We start from the raw sequence: 26039 nt of genomic DNA on the forward strand, positions 1-26039 counted from the left end.
TCCCATTGCATTTCAGCAGTGTACATGCATGGGCGAGGTGTCTCACAAAAGCGCTCAATGCAGTTCTTTTGGGGTTGTGTATTTCAACATAAGACAAGCAAGGATGATAAAAACCACAAAATGTGGGCAGGAATATGCAAAAAGAGCACTGCAAGGTGCAGTTTTCCAGACAAGCTCCTTTCCACTGAGGTCAGTAATAAAACTTCAAGAACCAGATTTGCAAAGCCCTTATTCTCTGGGGAAGAAGAGTCGCCTGCACATGTTATCCAGAACTCACAGAAAGACCCGTGAAGCAAACAGCTCTCTGATCAAAGTGAAGCCTCATGTCAAAGAAAATGACTTGCAGTGAGGAAACAGCATTAGACTCCAGGAAAGCACATCCTGAGGCTGCAGTCCTGGCTTGCTCCTATGCTACTCGTATAACCAACACACTCAGATCCCAGCTGCTGAAGTGAGGTGCATATGGAGATGAATCTCCTTTCACTTAGCATCGACTTAGATCAGTAGCAAATCAACTCTTTGAACTTTACTATCTATAAATGTCTTCAGGAGAAATAGAACAAGGTTCTCTACCTTGCAATGGTCAGCCTATTAAGCCTATGCCAAAATGGTTACTTCTCCATTGTTTCAAAATACGCAAATATGAAAATATATAGATGTGACCATGAACTAGAATTGCAATTTTATTCATTTTTTCCCCTTATGACCCACAGTTTGTTAAGCTAAACAATATTGCTATGTTAATTACAGAAAATGAGAATGTGAATGAGTATCTTGTCTCCAGTATATTAACTAGCTTCATCAGAGGAAGGCAATAAAACCTATTCCCTATCAGACTGTGTTGTTCTTTATTGTTACTTGTTATTGACACTCACAAGTTGATTATTTTATGGCCTGAAAAATGAAAATAGAAAGCCTTGAATTTGTCTCTTACTGGCTACAACGACAGATGCTACTAGTATTTATATAAATCACTTGAAGTTTCATAAGCTGTGTTCATTAGTATACCACAGAAGAAAGTTCTACAAGTTAATGACACATGTAAAAATAATGTATTTAAATCCATTAGAAATGCATTTGCACTGAAATCTGTGCTTTAATACTACAAGCAGGCTTAATAAAATTAAATGCCTTTACCAGCCTTCCATGGATGATTCAGAATGGTATATGCTATACTACATCCTCTTATTTTCCATAGATAAAAGCCCTTGCATTTCTAATCTCTCCTTAAATGGAATCTTTCATAGGCAGTCATGCTCACATGTACAAAAGAGGCCAGATACTTAATTGCAGCCAAAATGCTAATTGCAAGTTAAAATCTTGGATGTCTAAGCTATAGGAAAATATTCTGGCACCCCCAAAATCTTATTTTGGGCATCCTGGAGAACTCTCAGTCCCTTCTGACTTTAGAATCCCAGAATCACTGTCTCTCACTTACTTGTCCCCTTATTTATTTCAGCTGACATCTGAAAGCAGTATCCGGTGCAGGTAAAATTTTTATCCCACCTTGGCAAAAGTCCTTCATGATCTTAATAAGTCTGTTCTGCACAACCTTGACTTTAATGCTGCTGCATTCATAACTAGCAGTGAGGATTTTTTTTTCTAATTGATGCTGATCTATGACAAGTACAAGGTATTGTGGATGATACTGGCCTAAGTCCACTCCAATCTCTCACTCTGCTCCAGTGCCACGTCTCACCTGCATACTGTGTCAGTAGCAGAGAAAAAAGCTCCTCCATGACTTCCGTGCCCTTCATCAGTGCAACGTTCTTGTTGGATTGGGTTTATACCCAGCAAAGTAATGCAGCAACACAAACCAGCTACCCCTCACCTAAAGAAGGCCATGGTTATGAATCATACTCTTTTCCACAGGCACTATGGGTCACTCTTTTCCCCAGGCACAATATTCTCTTCTGGAGACTTATCCCCTTCACAGCATGTGCCAACATCTTGTTTTCTTGTGGTAAATGAATACATAATAATATTAACTAAAGTTGCATTTCTCTGCTTAATTCTTCTTTCATTCACCCTCTTGCCATCTCCCACCACACGTGGATGGCTTGAACTGTGACCTCTATGCATTGACTGGATTAAAAGGGAATAGAGACCGCAAAATCTGTAACTAGCATGAAATAAAATATCACACAATGTCTCAGTGTAATAGTTATGGTCTTTATACTTCTGATTAAGTCCTCTTATTTATCCAATTCATATCTGCACAATTAACTGCCAAGTTACTAAATGCACTCTGTCTTTAAAAGTTATTCTGAATCTAATAGAGCCAACAGAGTTCTGTTTCCATTTACTCGGTAGCAAGCAGCCATAAGACTTATCCTTTCAATAAATACCAGACTCATGGTGGGATACATTTAAGTTGCAGCTACCATAGAAATAAGCTTATTGGGAGCTACTGCTTTTATCCTGTGATTAGAACTAGAATTCAGTTTTCACATGAAAAGAAACATTGCCAATTTCAAATTGTTAAAATTGTTAAAATATTGTGCTGGGATTACTAGAAAAATTTTAGATTATTAAAGCTGAAATAATTTATCACCTTTTATACTTTTTTCCCTTCTGTTTGCAATGCTTCAGAGCAGGCAATGAAAATTAACATATTCAGCTTCAGGGATTTTACATAGTTTCACTTAAATTAACCCACATTCCTCCAGCTCGGATTCACGGACTGTGGAAGAATATTCATCAGGAGTTTTCATTGTTTTTACTGGACTATTTGTAGACAGATTTTAAATGTTTTCTATAGGAAGTCTCACATAACTGTTAGATATAATTTTTTTTAAAAAAACTACTTTAAAATACATACACGTGAAATCAAATTTAAATAGGTAGTTTCCATTTGACATTTATTATAAAACAGAATTAAAAAAGAGCAAGATAAGTTAAATATAGTTCAATGCAATATAGCTAGCCTGTACTATGTTAACATTTTTCATTCTCCAGGACATAGTGTCTCCCTGTGCTTTTTTTGTTCCTTTAACATCAAAAAGCAGTGATATTTGAAAGCTTACAATTACAAAGAATTGAATTTCTTTTGCCCATTGAATTCTTTCTTTTTCTTTCACTTAAATAAAGAATTATTTTAAATGCAGATGATAAATGATAACAAGGTTTTTCATCTCTGACCTTTGCATTGCTTTCAGTGACTCAAAAGGCTTAACCTTTACTTGAAAAGCCATGTACTGATCTAATGGGATCTTCAAGCAGAACAGATATAATGTCCTGATATATATATTTGCACGCTATAACCTTTAGCTCATAACCATATTCCAAGGTCACTTTAAGCACAGCTGTTACCTGCACTTGGGACACAGTCAAAGGATAGCGAAATAATATCCAGGTGACACCTTCACTGCAGGGTGGAATGGTTAGAGAGCCCTCATACACCCAGTAGTCACGCAGTAGAGGATCTGAAATTAAAAGAAATATGGAATTTTAATGACATTAAGGAAGATAATTGTGTCTTTCAATTATGACAGCTTATGATAGCCATGGGCTTGCTCATATGATGAAGTTAGTATGCAGTAAGCTAAAGTGTGAATTTATAACCTGTCAAGCACTGTCCACTACTTTCTCATGTGAATGTACGTGAGCTTGTGGTCATCATATTACAGTAACTTCTCCCTGTAGATGAGTACTTTAAAGATGAAAATGCCACTTCATAGATGTGAAAAACAACATGTGCACAACTCCTTAAACTAACACGGCAAATAAATAATATGGTGGGAAAGAACTCCTGTTAGTGTCAGAAGCTACAAGAGACATCCAATTTTGAAGGCAGAGGGGCTGTGGTGATCAAATTTTAACTGACTTCTACATTTAGGATATGTCTCAAGGATGAATTTATTTCTTTTTTATAAAAATTCAGTAAAAACAGCTCAAGCCAAACTTTTCACTTCGCAATTCTGGTGACATATTTTTTGAGATGCACTGGTGCCTGCTAGCTTTGGAAAAGTGAGTTGAATTTCACAGGGGAAAAAATCAAGGTTTATTTAAGAATAAATTTATTTTAATAAGTTTATAAACTTATTAATAGGTTTATAAATAACTGTTAGAATAAATATTTGTCTCTCAAGAAAACATACAATGGTTTGTCCAAGCAGAGTTTTAACTCTACATACAACATGTTTGATTTTAACTATTTTAATTTTAATTCCTCAAAGATTCTAGTCACACTGCACTTCGCAAGTGAGACTACACAGGGCTTTCCTTTGCTGCTGTAGGCCATACTCACAAATGACTCCCTGACACAGTTTAAGAAGTATGGAGAGGAAACTGCCTGACTGTAAAAGAGGGGACAAGAAACAAACCTAGAGAGGAACTGGAGACAAAGGATGGTTAATCGTGGCACGGAGAGTTAAGGGGAAGGTTGCAACTAGCTTGACAAGGACAGAATGGGAAATTGGAAATGAATAAACTTGCTTGGTTGACCAAACCTTTCACTGCCATTTCACTACTAGCTCAGAAAAATATCAGTAGAATTAAATCCTGCTAATGAAGCCTGTGATTGTCAGTGCATGGATTTTGTTTTGTTGGTGTAATTTTCTTTCTCGGTTAGGGAATTACATAGCAAATCCATTGAAAGCAAGTTGCATTATCAAACACTCAAAAGTTAAGAACTGCAAGAATTAATTCAGCCCATCCTGTGCATGCATTGTGACACTGTCTTTGTTACATGATCATGTATGTATTTTCTAGAGAAGCTTTCATCATTTACTTGCAAAGATGGATGATCTTCTTGTGAAAAGCATCTAATAACATCTGGATTTCTCAGTACAATATGCGGTCCTTGGTTTTCTTTTTCCCATGCTATTCAAATCCTGCTTGTTAGAAAGACCACGTTTTCTCATTTTTCATATTCCTAATGCACTCATTTCTTCAGTGTCTGAGTGCTTCACAAACATGAATTAATTTATCCTTCCAACACCCCAGTGTGGTGAGGAAGGACAGATTACCCCCACACTTTAAAGCTGGGGAACTGAGGCAAAGAGAAGTTAAGGTCAAATGGATCTATTCATTTGAGGTGTTCAATATGAGATGCTTAGAACCTGATTTCTCAGAGTAGTTAACTTTCTATAGCACTTAATGCAGTCAAAGCACTGCTCCCATTGACTTCAGCTGGAGGTGTAAGCACTCAGCACTTCTGCAAATCAGACCCCATGATCTCAAGTCGGGCACCTAGAAAATGAGGAATACATAGTTAGAGATCACTTATGAAAATTTTGGTTTATGTGACTTGATCAGCATCAAACAGGAACTGTGAGGCAGGGGTCCTGTGAAAATTAACTTATGGTCACGCAATTAGAAGTTGTTTTATAACACATATGCATGAAGGGGCACAGGCAGCCTTAATTCCTGCAACTCCTAATTGCTGAGCACTTGACTTTGCAACCTAAACAACATTCTTTTGATATAAATAATATAGTTTAATGTAGACATGGATTACTTTGAAAAATTAAAGATCTTGCCACTATGACATGGAATTTAGCTCAGAAGAATTCCTTGCAGAAATGTTTGTGTTATAGAAATGCATTTTTTAAAAAGTCACATTTTTTTTCAAGACGAAGTAGAAGAAGTGGCTGTTTCTTACTGTTTCTCTTTAACTTTTAGCTATATGAATTCGAATTTGCCTTCCATTGTCACTACTCCTTGTATGCTATACAAGTGTCATTGCATTACGCCATTGTCTTCTGATGCTGCCAGAAAGCTACCTTGGTAAGTAGGTAACCTTACACTTCCTATTTTATGCCTAAGTAGAGTAAGGAGTACATACAGCTCCCCCTCTAGGTGAGGTGATAAATCATCAAGAAATCTAGCCACAGTGTTGCCAGCAGTGCATGGACTACAGTATCACATGCCACTCACATGACCAAGGTGCAGATTTATTGTTAAGTTCCAAAGGGACTTCATCCCTATTCCTGTTGGCACCACTAGGTGCAAAATGCATTATCACCTTATGGGACACACTCTCAGGCTTACGATTAGGCTATGCTTTAGATCGAGATTGTCTCAGCCTCTGCAGTTAGCTAGTAATCCACACACACAGAAGTAAGCAAAGGGACCTTACCTGGCAATAAAGAGTTGGGATTAAAACAGGGTATTGTTTTGGACTTTCCCTGAAAAAATGAATACAAATCAATCTCATCTCTAGTTTCTTATTAAAATGATGATGAATGGAGAGGTAAAACACACTGTGTGTTCTTATAACATTAAGCCTCGAATTCCTGTGCAAAGCAACCTCATTAATAGCCCCCATTTAATCATTGCATTTGTGCTTGCAGCTACACAAACACTTTTTTTTTATTCTATTTTATATTTTAGTTCTAAGGTTATCTCAGCAATTTGTTAACTTTCTACCTTTAGTACCTGGGCTCCTTCCAGGTCCCAGCCTTGAAATTCTCTACATGAAATTCAGGGGTTCCATACAAAATGAGTTTAAAAAACAAGCCAAAGTGAGCTTTTCCTTGACAGATGTAGATAACATGTAATAACATAAAGCTGCTTCCACATATTTAATGCAAGAAAATTTTATGTATGCCAAAAGTATGTTTGACACTGACCCTCTGAAAGTTGTTAGTATAACACGCTCACAATGACGAGGCCTTCCGTGACCTTCCTCTACTTGGCTGTCCTTTCAGTAATGAACCTACAGAGTTACATACACTATTGTTTTCTCTGACAGCTTCATAAACAATGAGTTTGTAATAATAACATCATGACTGAAGTTTACCATATATTATTTGACTAAAAGAAGATTTTCAATTCCCTTCTAATAATAGCTTCTAATTTTTCTACACTTCAGCATCTACTTAAGGGAATGGCTAATCTCTCCAGACCAATACAGAACACCTCATTAATACATCTCAAAATCCTTTAAAATCAAAAGTAAGAATGATTATTTCTATGTTACAGACAGAGACTGTGAAGCAGAAAGATGGAAGTAACTTGCCCAATGTCATTTAAGATAGCATCAACATTCTGGAGAGCACTCCTATCTCCTCAGTCCTGCTAGGCTTATTATCTGTCCTGCAGGATCCCCACACATAATCCACCTGACAAGACAGCATTGTGTTTTTGCTGATTTCCCACTGCAAGTTAATATGGGTGCTCAGTTCATCTATTCTTTTCTTCTACAAATTAAAACCAGGTAAGTTTGGAAATACTGCTGCTGGTGTCCACTAAGCATGTTGCAGTGCTTGTATTCACACTGACGCCGTGATAATCACTGAAAAGGTAGTATTTGCAATCAGTTACTGGTATAGGAGATCAAACTTTCTGGCCACCAGAAAAGGAAGTAACTACAAAGATTGTATATTATCTGAATACTGTAAAATGCTGACATTCTGATGCAGGCCACCAAATGATGGCTTTCACATGTCGTTTTACTACAGACACATCTGAAACCCTTCTCTTGGCTTCACATAGACTGTTTGCTCACTTGCTCTCTCTCTGGTCAGTGAAGGAAGCATTTCTTCAGACAATGCCTTACCTTGTACTGGATGTCCTGGAGAATTTCAGTTACAGCCTTTAGGCCTACATGCTCTTTTCCTATCTGAAATACAGCAAGCAAAAATAAGTTTCAGTATTTTGCAATTTCAGAAACTTTGAGGCAAGACAGAGGCCAATCAGAACAGTAAGTTCTGTAGTTGTTTTCAGTTAAGCTACACAGCCTTGAGTTAACCACACACACTGATACATGGCAACTCCAAACAATTAAATCACTATAAAGCCACCAGTCAAAAGTAAATGAGGTGTAAATAACTTTAAAGCAGAGACAGAAACTCACAGAACAAGAGAAAGAGTCACAGTTAAGTCTGGTAAGTTTTGACTAACCCTATTTTGCAGCATATACTGCATGTGGAGTCAAAATCATGCAGTATTATGGCATATAAATGCCAAGGATACAGTTTGTCCTTACCAGTTTTTGTCAGGAAAGTACACAGAAAGGAACAGAGCAGACAAGCACGACAGACACTTTTTTAATTTGTTCCCATAGAGTTGCAAATCTGGCCCAAGGTATCTCTGAAGCTCTGGGTAGTTTCTTCCTGCCTGCAGAGAGCAGAACGGCAGATACCCTCCCTCATGGCATCTCTGGGATCCTGCTGGTGAAAGCCAGGCTCCCAGCAGCCTGCAGCACTGCCTTTACCAAACGCCTTTAAGGCACAGAAGATGGAGCTTTCAAAAGAAACCCGTTGTTGAAATAAGACATTCTTATTTTCCATTAATGCTGTTCACTCTGCACACTGATTGCAGCTGCTTCTGATCTAAATCACCCATTCTAGGACCCTAGCTTTTACCTTCAGAACAACATTGTTAAAATAGGAAGACTCAAAATGGCCTTCCACTTGATTTCTTTGCCAACATGTACACATACGAGATGAGGAATGAAGCGGGCATGAGTGAGAATGGGAGAGCTAGACCCTGAAAAATTCGTTTGCTTTTTGTTTCTCTTGGAATAGAATGGCACAGCAGTCACTGGAAGGAAACAACTGAATGTCAACAAAAGGTACTTTGTTATTTCTAGGAATTTAAGAGGATTTTCTTTTGCATCAGAATGGGACTTCAAATTAAAACCTTTGAAGTGTGTAAAAGACAGTGAAATCACTTCAAAGATGCTGTTTCTAAGTTAATAATCATCAAGGGGTGTCACTTAAATCAGTGAAAATATTTTCACTGACCTTAAAATGATGTGTTTGAGAACTGTGGTGCAAAACTATTATATTTCCATGCCTTTAACAGGAAAAAAATAGTCACTGAATTTCCTCTCCCTGTTACTTTAATAAACAGCATAAATGCTATTTTCCCTTGGTCAATTGTAATTACATGATGCCTTTCTTGGCTAATGAAAAAGCCCTTTGGAATGCTTAATAACTCTGATGAAGGTGAGAGACCAGAAATGGAAAATGTATCATTGAAGTTTCAGATTTATTTAAGAACTTATATATAACTTTCTAACTAACTCAAAGGTTACCTCTGCTGGAATTAGAAGGTGACTTACATAAGCAATTATCACACAGCCCTCCAGGATACAAAACTGAAGACTTTCTAACTTCCATTTTTAGCAGTTCTATCTGAGCGTTGGAGCTGTAACCAATGTACCTTTAAATTCAAACAGAGGTAAAGTTCAAAGGCACTCACAAACTCATTATGAAATACGACAAATTAATAATACCACTGTGAAAGAAAATCCATTTGATCTAAGCACAAACTCTAAACCTCTTCCTCCAAACCCATTTAAATAAAACAGTTTGCCATTTCTCATGAGGATGATGAGAATCTGGTGTTCAAGGACTAAAACTGAAAATCTTCTTTATAGGGTGCAGCCATTGAAAAACCTGCAATAGCAATTAGATTATGGGGCTAACCTCCCAGCTTGCATTACACCTTCTCCCCAGGAAGCTTTAAGCCTTCTCGTCGCAGGCTTTTCTGAGAGTCCGTGGCAAGACTCGTTATACTCTCAGTCTGACATCTCTGAAGAAGTAATATGACCGCACTGCAAGAAACACACTTGTCCCTGTGTTCAGAAAAGCACAATCCTACTACCAGTTTTCAGCTGTGCCAATGGGTTAGTAGGCTTTTTTTTCTCTTTCCTCCTCTCCTCTGTGTATTTCCTCAATCCCTGAACAGCAGGCCTGACCAGGAATGGAGAAAAACACAGTACAGAGATAGATAGTGAACTACTTGTACCTCCTGACAGCCCTCATTCTGCCCTCAGAGGAATGGAGATTGGATGTCTGCTTATCTCCAGAGTCACAGAGAGATGGCCGACTATGTATTATCCCTTCTTTAACTAACATACTTCCAATATCCTGTTTAAACAAGAATTACTTATTTAGCACATACACAGAAGACGTGACTGAGAAGTATCTTTTGAATAGAATACCAGCAGTCATACATAGTTTTATTTTATGAAATCATTAAAATGAAAGAAAATGGAAAGGACCTCATTTTCCTCAGACAAATGATAGTGCATGGTAACAAGTGCAACACAGGAAACTTACCTGCACAAACAAAGCAATAATAGCTATGCCGTGCTTCTTCCCTACTGCCTCATCAATGCTGCTGTACAGTGTGGAGTTCCAGTGCATTAGATGAAGCTAAAACAAAGCAGTGCAAATAGACCAATAGAGAAATATGTTTTGTAATAAAAAACCACCAGCAGTTAACATCAATTAACAAAGCCTCAGCATGTGCGTGTGCATGCATGAATATACATATGTGCATGCCTACAGCTGTGCATGTATATATAAGTGGATTCCTATTATAAACATCAGGAATCCCAAGGAAAAAAAGGTCAGCTGCAGAGAAAATGATGTATAGCCAGTTACCAAATATCTACAACAAAGGTGTGAATAACTATGCTAATGATGATTTACCAACTCCCTCACTTTGAATACTGAAATAATGTCAGCTAATGAAACCCACCAATGTTGCCTCTCAGCCAGCCAGCCCTCTTCCAAGGCAGGAGTATGATTATGGACATAGGCTGTCCAAACACACGTTTGACTGGCTGACTGTACTATCTTGATGTCACTTGTCTAACATATCATCTCCCAAGATGAGTCACTCAAATGTCAGTAGTAAGAGCAGGAGAAGTGGTTTCAGGAAAGGTTAAACATAGTGAAAGTTAAGCAGAGAAAAATGGCTGGAGGACCACCTTAGGGACAGCAGTGAAAGGGATACTAAAGAGTAAAATATGAGCCCTCATCTGCCTTGTTCCACAAGGTCGCAGGGCCTGTAGGAGTTAATGCATGAATACATGTCAGGCAGCAGACACAGGATGGTAAACACAAAGTCTGTTCTGGTGAGGTGTTACAGCATGACTTGGGAAGTGGTGTTTGAGAAAAGTGCTGGAAGACAGACTAGCAGGTGGTTGGAAAGGCAGGAAGGAAGGGAGGGGAGGGAGGGCAAGGAGGAGGGTGGGAAGGGAGATGGCGGAAGAGGGGAAAGAGAAAAGTGCTGGAAAACAGACTGACGGTTGGAAAGAAAGAGAGAGAAAGAGAGGGCGGGAGGGAGGGAAGGAAGGACAGAAGAAAGGAAGGGTAGACAGAAGGGTGGAAAGGTGGAAGGAAGGAAGGAAGGAAGGAAGGCAGGCAAGCACTATCTACTGAGAGGTAATATGCATTTCAAACATGAGTTTTTCCAGCACTACTGCTAAAATGTAATCTCTGTGGCTGGGTCTGATAACATTGCAGAGCTTCAACATCCTAAACACAGCTGCTTTGAAGTTTATCTGGCAACCACTTTTGCACATTCCACACAGATAAAACAGCTAAAAAAATACGAACTCTTAGATTTCATTCCCATTGTAAAATCGTGATCAATGTTTTGCTCAGTCATGTGTCTTAGCAAGTTAAAATGTCACCCTGTTATCTAACATTGTTTCCACCTTCAGCAAAATTAGTTTTTAAAACAGATAGTGTGTCTTCTTATTTCATGTTTTATTTCTGCACAGTAACAGCCTCTGTGAAATGCTTATTGCCCCTTAGACAACAGGATTTCACTCGCACATCTCAGCATTTCAGAAGACCAGTTCCTCAAGCAATCACCCTCCCCTTATTTAATCTCCAATGAGAATTTTGGGCACTCCTCTTGAAGACTATCATTTCAAAAGTCAATTCAAAATTTTAAATTAACATCTTGTAAATCAAATTAAATTCCAAATTATCATACAAATAATTCTATTAATGCTGATCAAAGGCATCTGCTATGCTAAAAACATGAAACACATTTCTTAAAAAATATAATAATTCGTTTGCACATGAGAACACTAATACAAATATACTTGACCACGGCTACAAAACTTCTAGACATACAAATGCTCCCTGTTAGAACTAAGCTATCTATTGCCCATGGATTTACTTGGTGTCATGTATTTTATCACCTATAAAAAGCTTCGTTACACACTTGATTTGCTTTTGGCTTTTAAAGTAACAAAACCGCGGGATCAAATAAAGAGATTTCAGCCTCCTACGCTTGCTTTAGCAGAGACAGAACTACCACCACCCAAGCAGATAAAGTCAAAAGCACTGCATTTTCCGAGACGGGCCTGGCGTTCGCATCAGTATCCACTAGAGGGGGCTCACGGAGTCCCACGATCCTCGCCAAAATCCCGACGTTAAGAAGGAAACGCGAAAGAATGAGGTTGGGGTGACTGCAGTCGGGACGGCAATGTCCTTGGTGCGGCGAGAACAGCGCTGCATGGCACCGCGACTCGCTTGGTTGCAAATGCCAAAGCAAGCTTGTCCTTTGGTGGCCGAACAACAGTGCCGAGGGCGATCGCCGCCTGTAAAGAGACCATGACTTTGACTGTGTCAACAGGCGGGTCGCGGCTAAAGCTGCCGTGGCGTTCAGCGTGTTATGCTCCTTTAGCGGTGAAGTCTAATCTGATACTTGTCTGCATTCTGACAACAGTGGTTTTTTCCTGAAGATCTGAAAGGAAAATGCTGAGCCCCAGCAAGAGGAAAATGAGCAAGTGCTTCACACCGTACCAGCCATGACCCCAGTTTATCCAGAAACAGACTGTTGTCCTGTGTTAGGCAGCAGGCTCATCAGGACAGAGACTTCCTACAATAAGGCGATATATCAGCTAGAAAAATGACGCCAAAACCTCTGTGTAATACTATAAAACATGAAGAGGTCTAGAATTAGTCCGTGCAGCAGCATAAACAGCCTGACAGGAAGACATGCTGCAAAATACACTTAGCTGCTGCATGAAAGGGGGACCACAGTGTGAAAAGCCCTGCACCAGGAACTGTTTTCCAGGGAACGTACCTACTGGCCAGCAGCTATTCCCACATCTCCAGGGGACATGGGGAGAGTAAGTTAAGTATTAGCTATGCATTTTAAGAGTAACTTTAGGTCTCTGCACCCTCTCCAGCCCTCCTTCCTTTCTGCCAGCTCAACAGGGGTCGGGACAGTCTACTAAAAAAAAAAAAACATTAACACAAAGAGAAAAAAGGGATGTACTTAAGGCTAATGTAGACACCCCTAGACTAGGTTCGGGTTTAGTAATCAACATTACTGAAGGTACTGAAACAGGCAGTCAGCACTTTCGGGTCCATAGGTAACTTTGAGGTTCTGCTCAAGGATGCTTTAAATACATAGTAGGCTCCTTGGAATAAGAATCATCATTTTGTACTGGGTTGCTAAAGCCCAAGGTAGAACGGACTTCTGGTCTGTGTTTAAGATGCTACTGTGTCACTTCTTTAGAGGTGGCGATAATTACAGTGGATTAGTGATGTATTCTTTACACAGCAGGTTGTAAACTCGCTGTCATAAACACTGCGGTACCAAATAGTATCAGCAGGTTCATGAATGGATTAGACAAATTATGGACAAGTCCAAAAACAGACACTAAAGAGAACAGGCAGAGATGCCGCCTCTAGCACTCCTAGTCCTACGACAGTAGATGACTGGGGAGTACAACAAAAAGTGGTCAGGCTCATGTGCTTTCCCTATACAGCATCCCTTACTGACACTGCTAAAGACAGCTTACTGGATGGACCACTGGCCTGATCCAGCAGCGTATTTAGTACGTTCCCATGTTCTGAATCAAGGTGATATTTGAAATAGCTCTTCACAGCAAAGCTTCTGTCATTAGGGATTTACAAACTGAAATTAGACAAGCAACCTAATGGAAAATAATAATACCATAATATTTCCTAACAACAGGCCAACAGGCCTCACATCTTTTGCTCTAACTGATAAGCCCATGCATGCACACTGAAATAAATAAACAGATGTCAGCATGCCCTTAAATAAATGGAAGTCAAGTCAAATTAATTCTTCTACAGAGCAGGAAAAATGTAGCTCACATGGGGACAGGGTAAGTACCTGAAAAAGTGATTCAGAAATGGAGATGCTAGCAAGGAAGTAATAAGGCCTGAGTGTTTGAAGCAAAACATTGCTTTCAAATTGTGGTTTATCCTGTGTATTTGTGTGGTTCTCTGGAGCTGTTCTGCCTTTTGTTTGGTCTTTTTTTATTTGTAATATGACATCATATGAAAACATCAGATAACAGTTTAAAAAAAAAAAGATGGCAAAAAGTCTAAAAACAGTACAAAATTTGAACTCTAGAGAGTACAGTCCACAAACAACAAGGCCTGTAACTCTTCTTAATATTTATGGGAATCAGGTGTACACAGAGGAAAGACCCTAGTCCTTTTACAAATCTTGAAACTGTCAATATAATGCCCATGCACACTGACAACTTCATACCCATGCATCTGTATCTTACAAGTAGCAATATCCAGGGAGGCTTATTAGATTAACGCTCTGTATTTTGGTAACCTTCAGTTTTACACTGATTTGAGACAGCTATACAAAAAGTGCGTACTCACAAAGGGTGCCAGTCTCCGATATGAACAAATCCATGTGTGGTTTTTTTACACAATCAGCTGCAGTGTATTGGCAGCTTACCATTGTGTGGTTTTCATTCGGAGTACAAACAAGCTGCATATGTCAGTATGGCAGGAAAGGCTCTGCTCAACTTGTTAGCTAATGTTTTGATACCGGTAGTTACGATGGTTCTATACACCCAAAGTGAGTCAGCTATGCTGTTACTGATTATCGGTGGCTGGCTCGGCATGCCAGACAGTATGTTTTTACAAAATAAACAGAATGCTGTGAGAAACTCTTTAGCACTCAAAACCCACATTTTTCTCTTGGATAAAAAAGTAATTTGGAACCTTTTAACATTCCAGTTGTAAATCAAAGAATTGTAGCAGTGACTTCCTTAAAATCAGATAAACTCGAAACTCATGAAGGCAAATGATAATAAAGTGCTGACACACTCGATTTGTTCTGTGAACAGCTGGAAAGACTCTCCTTCACAGAAAAGATTAAGAAATTATTCCAGGTAGCAGAACAAACTAGGATTATTCTGTATGGAACAAATTCTGAGAATCTTCTCAATTTTCATCCAATCCCCACTCAACCAAAAGACTAGTGATCCCAGTCCTAATGTCCTTGCTTAGGAAAAGATGACACTGACATTAACAAGGGGCCTGTCTCAAATCAAGACTTTCTCAAAATTGATTAAGGACCTGAGATTCTGGCTTTAAAATCAATAAACAAATGAAAACCCTACACTTAAATCCATTCCTTTCTCTACCACAGAAATATCTTTTATGTCAATACAAAAAGAAAAGGCCTGAGTTGGTAGATTTTTACACAGAATCAGAGTCCCCGGGATAACAAATTTTGGCAGGAATCAGAGTCACTGTATATGACCTAGCACATTTATCAGTTCTGGAAGCCAGTTTCTCTCAATGAAAAACAGAGTTACCAAAACATGTACATTATTCTTCTGTCTGGGGCACAGGCTGCTTTGTGGAAATCTACAGGGTCCTAAGCTCACTGAGAACAAAAAGGATCTCTTAAGCATCGTTGCTGACCTTACTTTATTCCCAGCTCACACATAAAAATGTATAATGACAGCATAATTTATGTTGGAAGTGGCCTCTGAAGTTCAACTGCCTCCTTCCCCCATTCACAGCAGCACCAACTTCAAAGTTAGCTACTAGTTCAAAGTCAGATCAGATTGCTCAGGGCCTTGTCCAACTACGTTTTGCGTATCTCCAATAATGGAGATCCCACAACCTCTCTGGGTAACCTGTTCTGGGTTTGACCTCCCCCATAGTGAAGAATTTTTTCTCCTTGTACCTAACCAGAATCTCTCTTACTGCAACCTGTGTCCCTTGCCTCTTGCCCTTTCACACTCCCCAGGAGTCTCTGTTCAGGACCTCAGGCATGAATTGCCCATGACTGCCACAGTGACACCTCTTGATTGACTCGTGAATGATGCCTCTTTCTCAGACCCTCTCAGTCATCCACTTATGTGAATGACCATGTTTCACCTAAGCTTACTTCCACCTAAGCTTGCCTGACTCTTGCAATGTCAGAAAAGTTGCTACTAGCTCTGTCCCCTACTGTGACATGCTGGTGTGCATCTGTCACCCAAGTGCCAGACCAAACATGAGACAGGCTCATTCCTTAGAGGAAAATACACTCTGAAATAAATCACAGCTCACCTTTTGTTATGACATATCTGATTAATGGTAAGGGGAGAAGAAGGACTCTGCTCCAACATTTCTGCACTCTTATATGATCTTATTGTTACAAATTTGCTATAAACCTGCACAATCTGGAATGACTTGCTACCATAAAAAGGAGTCCATATACTGTAACTACTTTCTTTATGAATACTCATTGCTAAACTACTGAAATCCTAATTTGTTATTGGGATCCCTATAAAACAGTGTTCAATGTGCAGTGGCTAAGCCAGGCAGTTTGGAACAAAGCACCAAGACCACACCCCACTGGAGTCAAGGGGAAATGTGCCAACAGCAAAGCTCCTCCTGACCTCCCTGGCACCAGAACCAGGCCCTACAGAGGACTTAGGCCTGATAAAACCACCAGCAGCTGAGGCAGCAGGAGGCAACATGAAACACCTGCCCAGCCTGGGTGTAGGTCCTGCCTCAACCTAATTGGCAACCACAGCCCATGTTGCAAGAGGTTGTGACGTGGGGGATCCTTCTGTTCATCAGGCTCCTGTTTGCACTCTACACATAGTAGAAGACCATCATTTTTAAATAATTCCTCTTCAGATCTGCATGTTAAACTATTAGAACAACAGGTTGTGACACTATCATCACTAGGCTTGCTTGAATCTATGTTGCTGCTGCAATTGCCCATTGTACTTTTTCCACTCTCTACACTCTTACGGTTTGCTAAGGAGCTAATTATTATTACAAAAGCTTCTTTCTTCAATGCATGCTGCATCACGTGTAAATTAATCTTCTGGAAAGCTTTGTTCCTTGGTCAGAACTAGGTTATACAGCTATTTCTTGTTAGCTGTGCAACTAGCAATTACAAGCTCCAGAAAAGTCTGCTTAGTCTAGTAATATTACAGGACAAGAAGGCATCTAAGGATGAGAGATATGTTATTGCTCTCATTATCTTCCCAAATCTTATTTCAATTCATATACGCTGAACCTCAGAAGACTAATAGTTAGGTGAATACTGCATCACCACATCTTAACCGGAGTTGGATCTAAAACAAGTTAGTCTGGAAATTTTGAGCATATTGCTTTTTGTCCTGTTTCTGTCACTGCTGAGAGAGTGGAGCTGAAACTCTGTTTTGATTCCACGTAAATGTAAATCTATACCCCTAAGGTAAATTAAAGCAGCTTTGGAGCTGCTCTGCTAAAGACTGTAGAGCTAAGAACTGTTCACCTGGACTCACCCAAGTTTGTTAGAGATCAGTATATTCCAGTTTCATTCACAACATGCCATAAAAGCTGAGGAGGGAACAGTACAAATGGGAAACACTGGCTACCAAACTAGGACCAGCATAAAGTCTTTCTCCTGGTTTGAGAGGGATGAAATGAAGCTGAGGATTTCAGCTAGTAATAATGGAAGGCAACACAGCCTAGTCATACAATAACAATGTGTTAATTTCGAGAATGCAAATATTGCGTAAACAACATCACAGGAGGACAAAATGTGGAAAAATTGTGTCTTGCCATTATACATGTGCACAAGAATTTATGAGTTGATACTTGACTTGGCACTGAATTGTTTCAGGAAGCAATTGACTAAGGGGCTGGCAGTGACCATAACATACAGTAATTAAGTTCCAAATCCTCACAAGGGGACCAAACCAAGGATATGACCAGGGGACACAGCTTCAAGAAAAGTGATTAAAAAACCATAAAGTTAGTTATTAACAGCCTGAAGGAGAGGTTTAGGAAATTAAAGTTAATGGAATTGATACAGAGGCTGTTTGAAAATATCTTAGGAGAAGCAGGAGTACGTGTACATACTCCATGCCACAAAAAAAGAAACAAAAACCCATGAAGTAACAAAGCCTGCATAGTTAAACATTACAGTTCAGTCAAGGTAAATATGCTTCCTTTGAAAATGCAAACGCAAATAAAAGTAAATGACTAGATCATGAACTCTGGGCAAAATCAAGAAGAAGAGGACAAGGAAGTAGCCAAGGGAGTTAGGTTATTAATCAGTGTACTTGGTTTATGCTTGTAGGCTTGAATTTTTCAATGCTTCTATTGTGGATAGGTGCCAAAATGCCACTGAATTTCAGTAGAAATTAAATCTTCTTTAAAATTTCATGTATAGATCATTGTCATGAAAAAATTACATAAAGGGAACTCTGTGTCTATCTTTGAAAGTCACACTAATTTCAGCACTAAGACAAACAAGCTGAAAGCAGCACCAAGAAACACAGATGACAACACAGTTAGCATTAAAAACCTCCTGATTAATATAATGTGGGAGAAGGGAAAGAACAGCTTCTGCTGAACTTCTGCTTGTTACAATTTATTGAAAGTGTTAAAGATCTAGCAGGTCTAGCCTGTGGGTTAACCGTCAGGCTCCAAGTATGTACAGAACAAGATGACATTCCCTGAACAAAGAAGTCTGTAATCTAAAATCAGAGAAATTAGGTGCAAACAAATCAAGCTGGAGCAGAGTACAAGGTATCCTGGAGATACTGTTTAAACAACTTCGCAGTCACAGTGTGAGATACTATATGTCTCAGGCCAAAAGCCAAATTCACAGCTAGAACATGCAGAAGAAATGCTTGACCGGGACATCGGGGCAGTCCAGAACCCTTGCTGACTGGTGCTCTCCTCTCCATGAACATCTTTGAAAGAGGGCAGAACTGTAACGTGGCTGTAAATAAAATTATTTTAGTTGGATCATAAAAGGAAGGGTTACAAAGACACCTTCCAAAATCTATTCTCTTTCCAAAAAGCCAGCCAAGCAACACCAAAAGTAACCTAGGCAATTGTGTGACATACCTTCAGGTGTGCCACTGAAAAGGTAAGGAATAGTGGGGCTACTGAATTATTTGCAGCATCTCAGGAAACACTCTCACACTTGCTGTGGCAAATTGCTTGTGCTAAAGAAGTATCTACATTGGTAAGCCATACTGAAAAAGAGTAATAAAACCATTGCAACATCTAATATTAAACAGGAATTTGTGTTCCCTTTGAACAGTCTAATCACATGCAGTAGCCTCATTTCATGTAAGGCAAAGAACTACTGGTCCATTGCAAAAATGAAATTAACAGCAGGAAGTACTGATGTTTATGGAAAGACTCAAAAGACTACAGCTATGAAGAGTAAATTAAAAAGAAAAGTAATGGGAACCATAAAAAATCCAACTGAGTGGTCTTCTTTCTGTTCTGGCAAAAGAAGCCAAAAGGTTAAAAAAGAGAAAATTAATTTAAATTTAATAAAAAAAGGAAAAACAGGTCAAATCTTGTGTCCCTCCTCTAACCAGAGATGGACTAACGCTTCAGAGAGAGGCTTCAGTTCCACCATATACAAGGTTAGGAAACAGGAAGGGGACACAAGGAGGATGACACGAAGCCAAACATCAGAGCAGTTCTCTCAGCACTCACAGGAAGGCAAGACACAGGCATAAACTATCTTTATGGTTAATGCAACCACAACACCAATCTCTTTACCTATCTTAAGTTTCTGTGAAGGACACCAATCTGCAGAAAGCTTTGCAAACCCCACCTAGACCCCTTTTGTTCAGGCCTTGAACAGAAGATCAAAATATCTCCTTGTTTGCCCACAGAAGCTGCATACATGTACATTAGCTTGCCTGCTTCTTAGGAAAATCATTGGCAAAACATCGAAAGGTATAGCGGAAACTGAGGATGCTGTAATTTGTGCGTATATATTTTTTCTTCCCATTTGAAAGCACAAGCCCTGCTTATTTCTACTGGCACGCACAGGAGATGAAAAGAAAACAGGAATTTATCAAAAATTAACATTTTTCCAACTGTAATAAAAGTATACAGGCTAAGAAAAGGAATGAAAAAGGCAAAATACCCTTGTTTCTAGATTGCTGACCTTCAGTATCAACCTAATCAGTAAGAAAATGAAAAGCTACAAAGTTATTACTGCCAGATTCATAGGTCAGGCTCTTCACTGTGCCAAGTTTCTACCCAGTGTGTGAAGCAAGGAGCACTACAGAGCAGGTTATTGTTCCCTGATACCAAGTCTGGCCCCAGCGAACAAGTAGGCTGAGGTGCCCTGGGTCTGCCCTTACCTGTGCTAACAGGAACAAATATATATTCAAGCCTTTCTTTTTCCTTCCCTTGAACTATGAAGGCCAGGAAGGAAAAAGCAAGCATTTTAATGCAGGACTCTCCAGCCTGCTTTTACTCTGGATTCTTGCCAACCTGAGTGGGTGTATGTGTATGTCTGCATGTGCTTTTACAGCTCCACAGTTAGAAAGAGCAAAGCTTGGAAAAAGGACTGGCCCTTGATGAATAGTTGATGATATTACAAACTAACAATGCCATCAAGAAGACAGAAAACACAAAGTGCTATGGGTTAAGTATTTAATTCTGGAAGTGTTATTTATATGACTAAGCATTTAATATAAGCATGTCCAATTGCACAAAGTATTGGCTGCAATCTGTTGTCTTGGATTTAAAACCAGACTGTTCATACATAGAAGGATTTAAATACCGATTTAATTTTCAACAATAGATTCTCTAATGAAGGCAGAATAAAAACCACTCCTTCCCTGCTAATTTACTAAGTTTTATTAATAACTGATTTGAATCTCCCAGTTCTCTCTGTTTCAAAGCTAAGGGTCTCTCTAAAGAGATGAGAATCTGCAGCTGCATGTTACCGTCTTAAGCCATAATCTTGACTGTTCTCCAGTGAGCAGTTGCTCTTCCATACTATACTCCTCTAGGAAACTCAGTCAGGTTTTTTTCTGTAATGTTGGCTAAGCTTCTGTTGAAATAATAAACTTCGTTATGCATCTCCAACAGCTTTCTCTTGAATTGCAAGTTTGCAGATTGCATGATGGTGTTATACTTTTCTCCTCTCCCATAGTTCCGTAAACTCCACAAATTTTGTTAAACTTCAACTGTTCCCCTGTCCAGTTCATTACATGGCTTAATGCTGGCACAGCGAGAAGGCAGGAATGACCAGTGAGACTATCTCATTGGCAACAGTGTGGTCTATGGACTAGGGCCTCAGATAGCCCTGTGGTTAAATTGCTGAACTGGGATTTACAACCTAAGTTAGGTATTTTGGTACCACAGAGTCTGAAAGTCTTACTAGAATTCGAGCATCCAGGAATCATGAGTCAGTTCTCTGTCAGTTCTGAAAAAGGCATCATGCGTGACCATGGCCAAACAATTTAATCCCTTTGAACTTGTTTTCTACCAGTTTGTTGGCAATAGCAGAACTTGTCTCCCTCGCACTGATGTTTTAAGGATTATATTATTTGTGCTTGTGAAGCACTCAGGCATGACAGCAAATACTTGTGGAAGCCTTCAAAGGTTTTCAGCTCTTAGATTATCTGCAAGTTTCATCCTTTTTAAGAGCCATGCATGCACCATTAGCACAAATAACACAAAATTTGGGGTTTAGCATCAGAAGGCTATTATCTCTCTCTTAGAGCATTCACTCATGAACTGGGGCCAGTCTAGGAACTGGTCCTGACTCAAGCATGCAGCGTGGAAAACGACAAAATAAGGAATCTCCTTTCCCAGCTTCTTCCACAAGTGACAGGTCTCTTAGACAGAACAACAGATAGGCCTAGTGGTTAGGGCAAAGTGCCAAGGAAAACCAAACAGGAAAACCAAGGCACCAGGAAACTGAAACAAGATGCGAGCACAGTGCCAGCAATGATCATGGCAGAAATTAGAAAATTATGTACAACTGAAGCAAATCACGTCAAGGGCACACAGCCAAGAAAAATGGCAAGGAAGAGACTTGAACAGCCATCTTGTTGCACTCAAACCTGGGTTTAAATCCTCTTCAGAAGTCCCATCTTCTAAGTGACTACACAAGCTCTTCGCCCACAACACAGAGAAAACATAAGTAGCCATCTTGTTAGAGTTGGGAATGGGATTTGCAATATCACAACAGCAGCCTCTATATCCATGAGTACAAGCACTGTCACCAAGACACTGTGTGAGCAAGCAGAGTAAGGAGAAGGCAAAGCTGTAATTCTGCTCAAGGCGTGGAAAAGATTCACATCTTTTTAAAAAGTATCAGAGGCTATACTGTTTCCACCGCAGACAGGGATTGCTGAGCTATATTGTTCAAGGTTACTTGCCTGCCTCCACGAGGATGCAGCGCCACCAAACCTGGTACTACAGGCTGTGACTGAACGTTGCATCTTAGCCCAGCACGACTGCAAGAAAATTTGGTGCAAAATGTCTATTACAGGTGAAGCGCAAAGGCTGTCTGCAACTTCTGGCAGAACTAAACCAATAAGCTGAGATAAGATGGAACAGCGAGCCCAGACCAGGGCTCCCCTCATGAGTCAGTCCTTCTCTTCTCATTCTCATTTCCTTCACCCAACTTCTCTCCACCTGCGACATTTCTCCTCAGAAGAGTTTCTCCTATTCCTATTTTTCCTATTCCTATTTTCCTGTTCCTACAAATCCCAGTCATTTGTAGTTTGGACCATTTATTTCTTAAAAGAATACTGAAATTCCCCGTCCTGGTAGAAGTTAGAAATCACAGACTATTGCAACTGCCACCTGAAAAGAGTTTTAGGTGCATATGAGCCATGAAGGTTCTCCACACACAACTGGCTCTAAATAAGATAACTCTTAAAAGAGAGACAAAAGGATAAATAAGCTTCAGTATAGACTGTTAATGCCACTCTTTGACCTGGTGTCTGGCAGCTTGTGTCTTCCACAATCCAATAAATAAATTGCAGATTTTGCACAGAAGGGAAATCACATTTGCTACCTCTGAAGATGTGTACAGTTATTCCACAGAGCTTAACTGAGCATTTCTCAGGCAGTAGCCAAGCTAAAAGCATGTTTGTGCTAGCACACCAGCCCATTTTTGTACCTGCTTTTTTCATGAATCCACAATACAAAGCACATAGATGTATTCCCTGCAAAATTCAAACTATATGGGACTGAGCAAAACAAGGGCCAATCCAAGCTCATATTGACAAATTACCTAGAAACAAAGTATACTTCAGAGACTGCATGTGCCTATTTAGGTCAAATTAACCCTCAACCACAATAAAAATATAATGCTGAAAGAGCTTAGCAACTAGCAATCTCAAGAGTCATAAGCTGCTCATGTGTGCTTTCACAATGATGGTAATTTTGTTTTTATCTTATTGCTGGTTTTCTGTTTCCCAGTATACTGGGAGGGGACAGAGGCTTCTCAGCTTTGTACCACTACAAAAAAACCAAACAGAAGTCACATCAATTAGGGGACCGCAGGGTGTACGGTACACAGAAAAATGCAGAAAAATACTTAAACACCTGCACATATGGGGCTAGGGTTCCATGTAATACAATTCACTGACAGCCCTGGAATTGGTGCTAGGACCAATTTTGCCCATGGAGTGCTGTGTAAAGCTAAGTATTATTGTTATGTTCGTAAATGGCATCTCCACAATGTGCAAAAAATTGTTTCTGTATAAATCATTGTAGATTTGGAAAACAAAACTGAAAACATCTGCTTAGATGTTGGCCTGATTTTCCTGTGTTTTTCCACAATTCTGTCCTCAAAAATTAGATAATGTCCAATGGGCATATCTACTTCAAACTATTATTAATTTGTTATTCATAACCTGTCAAGAATATAGCTATTACATGAATATCATCACTTTCTTCTAAGATGCACTGTTTTAATCACAGCTCACAGTATTCATCTGCAATGATTCCAAAATTTAGAAAATCGTCCAAGCCTTTGAGTAACAAGTTAATTCTCCACCAGAAAACTTGGATAATTTCTGAGCAGAGTTCCAGATCGCAGCACGAAGCTACGTAAGCCTTCTGGAATCAGTTCTTCTTGCCTCCTGTTAAATTCATGACTGCCTAAACAAGATATTCTTCATTCATGGGTCTTGTACTGCCAAAGTGAGAGGAATGAATTTTTTTTTTTTCACAAGCAGGTAATTAATGCAATCAGCTAAAGGCAACAGGATTTACTCCTTGGTTTGAAACCTTTTCTTTTAGGGTTTATGACTGGGATCATAGTCCCATTAAAGCTACTGGCAAAAATCCACAGATATCAGAACTGAGCTCACATATTAGAAACTACTGTCATTACGGATTAAATCCTGCTTGCCATTCACGCCTACCCAGTCCCATTGCAGTTTTTAAGTCTCTGCATAAAAAGGGAGAGACATGCTTGCATGCACACTATCCCTCAGGCCTTCTATTACAATTAAAAATACTCTGTTTTATTTTTTTAATCCAAATATTTTGCTAACAAGCTAATAAGAAACTGATTAAAACAGATGGCAAGATTAAGTAACATTGGCAAAGAATATTAAAAGTTGGCAAAGAACAAATTTCTGTGTTGAAAGCATGATACCTCCCCTCAAGAAATGCCAGAAAGGGGATGCACAGTGTGCAGGTATCTGATTTCAGAGCCGGGCACAGAGAAATCCCCACACTGAAGACTGTGAAGACTTGAGTAGACAAATGCAATGTTAACAGCCTAACCGGAAGCCCTAAAGCTGTTCACTCTGTTTGATGAGATCCTTAGGCAGGCACCATTGCACATTAACAAAGGAAAACTTAATGGTTTAAATCAGATCAAGCGTAGGATATGTTTTTTGCATTATATTTAACTTCATTGCAGCAGGTATTTCAGTAACTCTGAAAGAGTCTACAGAATGAATTAGTCTGCTCTTCATGACACAACAGAAAGGAATATCTTTTTTTCCTGTACAGAACTGATTCTCATCCTTCAGGCAACTGGATTTTCTTCTGTTCTACTAAAAAACTGCAGGACAGACAATAATACAGTTTTTAATCTTCCTGCACATCTTGGAAACATTTTTTAAATTATTTTCTGCCAATCCTCTTCTACTGAGAGCTTTCACATGGTTCACAGCTAATATAATCCTACATTTTAAAGAGGATGGATTACAGAGAATTATCCTCCCGGTTATATTACAAGTGGTGAAAGGAACCTTTTTATTTTCTCAGATACAGTTTTATTTCAGAGCAGTGGCCTGGAAATAACCGTTCCCTTATGCTCAGATTGTGCATTTGGTCACACCACCACTTGGGTAACTACAAGGAAGAGACACCTTTAAGGCATAATTTTCCCTGTTTCCCTTCACTTCAGAAGCAGTGAAAACATTTTTTTTTCCTCCATAAAACAGCATTGATGCTGTCATATGGTTCACTTTCTCCTGCTGTCTTTCCTGTCCTTTTTAACTGTAAGTTGATTCAGCCTGGTACTATAATATGCAGTATTTATACAGAGATTAGGTACAGTGGGACTCCATTTTTAGCTGCCACTATTTTAACTTTGTTAACAACAAAAAAAATAGCAGTAATTTGCTATTTCTGTCCCCCTCCAGCTCCCTGTTACACACCAAAGGTAAGGGAGACAGTCAGAGTTTCATTAGATCTTCATTTGTTCTTCCTCCTTCTCCAATCCATACTCTTGGCATGAAGGAGAGGAATAAAGGTATCAATCAAATCAGTCCTCTCTTTCTTACACCTAAATCAGGTTCAGGTAAATCACGTGTAAGTGTAGATTTTACTGCTCTGTGGAAAAGTGCACTGTAAAGCACAATCTAATCTTTGGTACCTTGTTCCATTTGCTGGCAAGAAACAGTCTTCTCAATGTTAAGACCATTACTAAATATTTAGCACAAGCAGTGGCCAAAGTAACTTGGGCCGAAAGGCAAAGTAACACTGTTTACATGCAGTAGAAATACCTGGTGAGAAAGATTTCTGGAGAAAGTTGCACAAATGTCTCTTTTGAATTTCTGGCCAAAAGGCAAGAATGGCTTTCATGCTCTTGTTTTCACGGAGCAGAGAGAGGAGTGTTGTACCGATATCTACAGCCCTCTGCTTTTCCCTTGTTTAAATAAAGACGTGTTCCATTATTTACCTTTGACAACTATTTATTGTTTTGTCCTGCTTTCCTGACGGATTGCAAACACAGATGTTTCAGTGAAAATGATAACACTGGTCTATTACTGTCAACATTCTGGTTTCTTCAGTCAAGGAAGGTGG

General features: G+C 39.3%; 1 protein-coding gene across 2 annotated transcripts in view; it reads right to left on the minus strand.

Annotated features, from left to right (window-relative positions):
- CA8 (carbonic anhydrase 8) overlaps positions 1 to 26039 on the minus strand; it is a 52424-nt gene that overhangs the window by 18079 nt on the left and 8306 nt on the right. The window contains exons 4-7 of one of the 2 annotated variants that reach the window (XM_052788293.1): positions 10017 to 10112; positions 7505 to 7567; positions 6083 to 6131; positions 3313 to 3425 (exon numbers count right to left, since the gene is read on the minus strand). In XM_052788293.1, the coding sequence (XP_052644253.1) occupies positions 3313 to 3425; positions 6083 to 6131; positions 7505 to 7567; positions 10017 to 10112 (321 nt within the window). The remainder of the gene's footprint in view (positions 1 to 3312; positions 3426 to 6082; positions 6132 to 7504; positions 7568 to 10016; positions 10113 to 26039) is intronic. The other variant, XM_052788294.1, reaches the window with a different exon arrangement.

Source organism: Harpia harpyja, chromosome 5 (assembly GCF_026419915.1).
Source record: "Harpia harpyja isolate bHarHar1 chromosome 5, bHarHar1 primary haplotype, whole genome shotgun sequence".
NCBI classification, from domain to species: Eukaryota; Metazoa; Chordata; class Aves; order Accipitriformes; family Accipitridae; genus Harpia; species Harpia harpyja.